Source organism: Phyllopteryx taeniolatus, chromosome 6 (genome assembly GCF_024500385.1).
Source record: "Phyllopteryx taeniolatus isolate TA_2022b chromosome 6, UOR_Ptae_1.2, whole genome shotgun sequence".
NCBI classification, from domain to species: Eukaryota; Metazoa; Chordata; class Actinopteri; order Syngnathiformes; family Syngnathidae; genus Phyllopteryx; species Phyllopteryx taeniolatus.
Genome location: NC_084507.1, coordinates 14,619,346 through 14,626,622, shown reverse-complemented (window position 1 = coordinate 14,626,622; position 7,277 = coordinate 14,619,346). Strand labels below are relative to the sequence as shown.

Here is a 7,277-nt window from a genome sequence, read left to right as displayed (position 1 = left end):
GCCAGCGATGTTTCGTGACAGGCAGAACAATTAAATTATCTTCCATTAGATGGCAGAAGTTACAACAAACCTGTGTATCCTACTGTTGCCATTTTTACAACAGAACAAGTCATTGCTTCCTGCGAGTATCAAGTTTGTAATAGGTTTGTAAAAGGCCCAGATTAACCACTGAGAAAGTAAATTTGTGAGTAAATTGAGACAAGATCATCATTATTCATCCTTTGTGACATTTTTGTTTCGTGTTGTGCCGTGAAATTCTTTCTAACGTAAATTGGGTGACATGGCCCGTGACCCGACGGACGAGTTTTTCCAGATATGAACTGTCATTCAGATGATTTTTTTCTTTGACTTGCGAGCAAAACTTTGTGATAGAGCACTGTATGGTGGCAGGCAACTGATTGTAAACAATTCTTCAAACTAACTGTTGTGTTGTTGTAACCCTTTAAGTAACAGATATTTGAACACAAATGGGGGAGGAACACATCGAGACATATTATTTAACAATGATTGCAGGCTAATATTATTTATCATCTGAGAAGAACGACTAATATACCTGTGGCTTACTTTTGACATGCAGAAGAAACAGCATGTCCATTGAACTAAAGCAAAAAATGTGACAAAATTGTTTAATTCATTTCATTCCATTTAATTATGTCATTATTGTATGTGTTGATAAAATATACAACATACAACACAGACACACGCGCGCACACACGCACGCACACACACACACACACACGTACGCTGTATATGCACAAATGCTGAGTTGGTCAAATGTGCGGGCAGCGATAAAAAGCAGGAAGCAGGAGCGGGCAATTGTGTGCAGCGAATGGCAGAGCATCCGCAGGTACCCGAGCTTGTGTAAATACTTGACAAAGGAAGGTTGCAGCACAACAAAGGGTGCGTTTGTATGTGTGTGTATGTCCACCTGAGACAAAAGAGGAAGACACCAAAGGAGAAGAAGGCTAGAAGGATGGAGATGAAGGGCAACAGTTTAAAAAAATAAAAATAAATAAATAAATAAAAAAAAGTGAAGGTGCGTTACCTTTTGTGTCCAGCGGGAGGGATGGGTTGACGATGGGATGGGAAGTGTGAGTGAGAGGGGTCATGCTTGGGAATGACACATTATCTACACAGACACACAAGGGATGGGATCACACACGTGGACAAAATGCTACATGATTCTATCTAAAACATACACAGACATTTTAACACACACGTCTGCAGGGCTTTAATGGCCGGGTTATGGCTCCACATAAAGGAAGAGACATAAGGAAATGGTTGGGAGTTAAATCACAAATTGTGCTTCAGGGTAATGATGATTCTAATATTCTCAAACTGCTCCATATACTATAGACCAGAGCATTCCAGGCCCACTATATCAGAGGCAATTTTACTATTTATTCACTGTATATTTTAATTTCCATTGTTTATTTTCCCATTTATATGTATTTTGTTCTTCCTATTTTCTGTTGACATTGTGTATTATATTACAATTTATTTTAATTAATTTTCTTTATTATTTTGATGTATATTATTTAATGTATATTTTATTATCATTATTTTTATGTTTAATATTTGCTTTGCTTTTTAATATTTTGCTATCTTTTGTTATGCATAAATTAGATCAAGCCTTAATTAATTATTTCAATTACCTTTATTATTTATTACATATTTAAAATATTTTCTTGGATTCATAATTATTTTGATGTATGGTATTTTATTTTTGATCATTATTGTTTTTATTTGCATCTGTTGTTATTCATAAATTAGATCAAGCCTTATTATTTATTATATTATTTAGGTTTTTATTATGCTATTATATTTTCAATTCTGCTGATTATTCTGATGTTATTAATTTTTGGATTTAGACATTTTACATGTATAGTGTGTATACTATATTTACAGTAACAGTGGCAAATTACCTTATTTAAATAAATGTGAAATAATTTGGTTTATTTTCATATAATAAAATTACATAATTTTAATATTATTATATAATTTATTTTTCTTATGACTGTATTATTTCAAAAATTTATATTAGATCCAGGCATGACACAGACCTTTGTCATAATTATTTAATAAAATGTAATTTTTTGAATAATTATTTATTATATAAATAATAATTAAATTTAAACGGTGACCGACTGGTTAGCACAGTTCTGGGGTTCAAATCCCAGCCCGGCCTGTGTGGAGTTTGCATGTTCTCCCCGTGCCTGGGTCGGTTTTCTCCGGGCACTCCGGTTTCCTCCCACATCACAAAAACATTCGTGGTCGGTTGACTGAGGACTCTAAATTGCCCATAGGTGTGAATGTGAATGCAAATGGTTGTTCGTTTCTATGTGCCCTGCGATTGGCTAGCGACCGGTTCAGGGTGTACACCGCCTCCCGCCCGAAGATAGCTGGGATAGGCTCCAGCAGCCTGCGAGTGAGGATAAATGGTAAAGAAAATGGATGGATGGATGGATTTATTATATCATTTATTTTACTTCATGACTGACTTAATTATATACTTAGCAGAAACAAATGATTTACATTATTTAATTTTCTCATTTATTTTAATATTTCATAATAATAATATTTATTATAATATTCATTTCATGATTATTTGAATATTATATATTCAGCAGAAAAAATATTGACAATATTTTTTTATTTATTAATATTTTTGTTTTCCAAATATATAAATGGGCGGCACGGTGGACGACTGGTTAGAGCGTCAGCCTCACACTTCTGAGGACCTGGGTTCAATCCCCGTCCCCGCCTGTGTGGAGTTTGCATGTTCTCCCCGTGCCTGCGTGGGTTTTCTCCGGGCACTCCGGTTTCCTCTCACATCCCAAAAACATGCATTAGTTGGAGACTCTAAATTGCCCGTAGGTGTGAATGTGAGTGCGAATGGTTGGTTGTTTGTTTGTATGTGCCCTGCGATTGGCTGGCAACCAGTTCAGGGTGTACCCCGCCTCCTGCCGAGGACAGCTGGGATAGGCTCCAGCACGCCCGCGACCCTAGTGAGGAGAAGCGGCTCAGAAAATGGATGAATGGATATATAAATGAGATTGGGCCTCAGCTACAATGGGAGGTCATGTATCAAAGCACAGGTTGAAGATAACGATACACATCTACAAGGTAACTATACCACATAACGAGCAACACGTTCTATCACGGCGACGCACTCGCTACATCGCTGGCATCGGTGGCATTTTTCCGTGACAGATGCACTTCCAATGGAAACAACAGTTCTCTGAGACTCTCTCATTCAGAGGCCAACAATACGCTTGGCGAATCGATGGCGGTGGCACAGTAGTGTGAGAGGTATGAAAGTCGATCCTCGCATTGAATCACAAAAACAATAGCTGACACCACATCAACGCATCCCTGTGAGACTGCTCAGGAGAATTTAGATTTTGTACAACATTTTTAATACTTAGTAGAAAACTACTACTCTGCGTTTTTTTGCATGTTTGTTGTGGAACAATTCAGAATTGGACCAAAATATGCCTCTAAAATAGGGGTGTCCAAACTATGGCCTGGGGGAAATTTGTGCCCCGCCGTCCATTTTTTTTTAAACTATCTATGGCTTACACTAAAAATAACATTTGACACGCCTCGCAACGTTATTAAGAAAAAAGGTTGAGTGGGGGATGCAGCATGTAAAGTCAGGGTGTCAATAGTGGGGGTTTTGCGACACTCCCACATCCCCCATGGGTGCGATACCCCGAAAACTAATACAGTGGAACCTCGGAATTCGAACGACTCGCACAAATCGGACTTCGACCAAAAATTCCGAGTAAAAAATGCCTCCGAGTTCGACCAAATTCTCGGAGCCCGAACACCCGAGCAAAGACGAACTCACGTTGAACGGGTAGCCGAGTCAAACCGAGCGATGCCAAACGCACACGGGACAGTAGCCGAGACGAGCCACTGCCCATTTCGAGTCAGGCAGTCATAGCGTCAACACTCTCATCACATTTGCGAGTGCCTCTCAAGATAATTTTTTTTATTTTTCCAGTACAATTTTCTTAGCCAGGGGCCCAAATAAAGACAGCAGTGCTACCAGCAGCAAAGAAAAAAGGAAAGTGGTGCGAACCACAGTGGATATAAGGAAGGAGATAATCGCTAAGTATGAAAATGGTGTGCGTCTTACAGATCTTGCTAACCAGTATCGTAAGGCTAAGTCGACAATTTCGACTATCCTACAGAATAAATATTTAATAAAGGCAGCTAGTGTTGCCAATGGAGTGACGAGCATTACAAAGCAAAGGCCACAGATAATAGAAGAAATGGAGAAGCTACTTTTGATATTTATCGGATTAAACTCATTTACATTATTTCCTATGGAAAAAAATGATCCCGAGGTCGACCAAATCGGACTTCGAACACTTCACAAGAGCGAATTATGTCCGAATTTCGAGGTTCCACTGTACTACTAATACATACGTTAACGTTATATACAGTAGATACAGTAGATATTTTTCTAGGGAAAAAAGATGGAAATAAACTATTTACGACTAAAATAGAAACACCATTGTCTTCATAACGCCCTGGTGAATAACATTATGTTCCTTGCCAAGGTCCAATTTGTGAATGTTTCACATTAATGATCTTCAAGTAATTGTTTTCAAAATGTTCACCTTGCTACAATTTGCTCTTTTTATGTTTCTGTAGATGTGATTTGGATGCTGCTCATGGCTGGAGGCGGCCCTACGCTAGTTGATACAGGGCAGCGGGGCATCCCTAAATCTGACCCCCCAAAAATCCTAAACTACTGTATTTGCCCGTCACCTGTAATAAACTGCTGTGACGAAACAGTTAAGAAAAAAAACAAAACAATTTTAATATACTGTAACGCTGAACTGCTTGATGGACTGGTTTTAGCATGTTTCATTAATTAAAATTGAAAAATGTTAAAGTAGGCCTTGTATCCATGGAATTTTCTGTATATGACCCTTGGAGAAAAAAAGTTTGGACACCCCTGCTCTAAAGTCACAGAAAAATCAACTCATATTTTGCTTTTTCTTTGGATTTTTGCACCACATATTCCAAAAGAAGAACCACCGTCAAACCTAATGGAATGTGAGATATCAGAATATCATGCCACACCCTAGCAATTCAGCAATTAATTCTGCTCTTGTTTTGCTTTTTTTTTTGGCTTTTATGTTTCAGAATTTGACCAACATGTTCAAGAATACACTTTGAAAGTCGCACACAAGTTTATGTCACAGGAGCCATCATGCACATTATGCTAGAAATAAGAAATTCTCCCAAGCTTCCTCGGTTCAGTGAGCATTACAGCATGTTTTGATTTTTCTTTGGCGTTTTGCATTATCAATTCCAAAGGAAGAGACAGCCTCAACAAGAAGAATGGTACAACAATGGTATTTTCATTATAAAAGCACTGTAATGTAAGTGGCGTTGCGTTGTCAAATTGAGGGTTTAACTTTTTCTTTGGGTTTTCGGATCGCCGTCATACATAACGCAACGGAAGATGTCAGCAAATCACGCTAGGCGTTAGCAATATTGCTTGGTTCAGTGAGAATTCATGGATGAGGCCTGCATGTTTTGCTATTTATTTAGCTTTTTGCGACTCTTACTCCAAAAGGACTACCATAATACAGAATGGAACACGAGATGCCCGCATATACCGCGAGATGTTAGCAAATAGCGCAAGGGTTTGGGTCACTGGTTAACAATTCTCGTAAATGCATTTAAGGACTCAACTGACAATGTTTTGCTTTTTCGTCGGCTTTTCTAATTTGGAATTTGACCCAAGATTCTGAGATGAACATGCGTTAAAAGTTAAACAATATTTGGCAATAGGTGAGATGTCATGCCCATCACGAGGAACTTTAACAATTTTTGTATTCAAGGTTTCAACTGTGCATGTTTTGCTTTTTTCACTTATTCCAAAAGAAGGAGCGCCATCATACATAACAGAATGGGAGTTGTCAGAATATCATGGGAGACACTGGCAACTCGGGGGATTACTGTATTTTTTAATGGATTAATTGACAACTAATTTATTATCAAATTAATCCACAACTATGTTGACTATCAATTAATCCTTGAGACATTGCTTAACTTAAAATTGTCTAAATCCTCAGCATTTCAGCTTCTCAACAGCAAATATTCTCAGATTTTTGCAGTCCTTCATGAAAACAGATTAGAAACTGATTGTGTTTAATCAAAATAAGACATCTGCAAACATCTGCTTTTACTTAGGAAAGTAATGAGCAACATTTTTTCTTAGTTTCCAACATATTACAGACCAAACCAGTAAGTGATTCAAAATCAATTTATTTTTGTGTATTTTTCAATTTGAAATGTCTTGTTTTTTAATAAAGGGATGGAATTTATTTATTTTTTGTCAGTTTCATCAATTAATAATAAAAACATCGAGAGATAGATTCTTAAAATAATTGTTAGTTGCAGCCCTACTGTATTTCCAATGGGTGCAAAACAGTTTCCAAACCCAAACGGATCACGTTGGACCTTCCGAGCTTCCACTGTGTCATGCGACGCACCTCCCCGCATGCTGCACACCAACACGCACCAGTGGGCTTTCTAGTCAGGAGTTAATTTATTGGTAAGTACTCCGCTGTCTCTCCTCTCTTTCTCCCCCCGGCCCTGAGATCATCAATCTCTTTCTGCACTCCTCTCTTGTCAGCACTAACGCTTCCACCCGTCCTTCCTCCTTCACTATTTCATTCTTAAAAAGAGATGTACACTTGTCATGCGGATGTAAAAGTGTTTTGTGAGGAAATGAACGCGTAATCCCTGAAGTAAAGAATAGATAAGTAAACAAGGCGTTTACAGTGAATGTGTGTGTGTGTTAGACACTCCAGTGTGAAGGCCGAGGATTAATGATCAAGGATGTAGTGCTAATTAACAGGAAGCGGATTAATTCCTCTTCGCACCGGTGACCTAATCATTTTTCTTTCTCACCATTTAGAGCTTTTTTTTTTTTTTTTTTACTCTATCTTTCGACATTCCCTCCCTGCCTCTCTTTGGCTTAATTAAGGAGAATGCTCTGCAAGCTGCCGTCCTCTTGGCTGCCGGCACGCCGCCTCGTATTGTTAGCCATTAATGCTGCACGGCTGCCAATCAGGCACACGGCCTATGTTATATTTCCACCGATGGATGTGGTGGCACTCGTGATAATGACGTCTCTCTCAGTATCGCCTCCTCACAGAAGTGTGCCTGAGGATGCTATGCCTGACATTTTGGAACAGGCACTTTACTATGTGTGGCACCATGGTATGAGTTCACTGCCACCATAC

At 38.5% G+C, this 7,277-nt stretch overlaps 1 protein-coding gene across 5 annotated transcripts in view; it reads right to left on the bottom strand.

Moving 5' to 3' along the window:
- cadm4 (cell adhesion molecule 4) overlaps window positions 1–7,277 on the bottom strand; it is a 261,414-nt gene that overhangs the window by 16,196 nt on the left and 237,941 nt on the right. For 2 of the 5 annotated variants that reach the window (XM_061776282.1, XM_061776281.1), the window contains 2 exons: window positions 1,046–1,129; window positions 1–965 (listed from right to left, as the gene is read on the bottom strand). The exon at window positions 1–965 is cut by the window's left edge and continues 750 nt beyond it. The exons of 1 other annotated variant lie outside the window; for it this stretch is intronic. In XM_061776282.1, coding sequence (XP_061632266.1) covers window positions 658–965; window positions 1,046–1,129 — 392 coding nt within the window. In that variant the 3' untranslated portion in view covers window positions 1–657. The remainder of the gene's footprint in view (window positions 966–1,045; window positions 1,130–7,277) is intronic. 2 more of the 5 variants (XM_061776284.1, XM_061776283.1) reach the window with 1 other exon arrangement.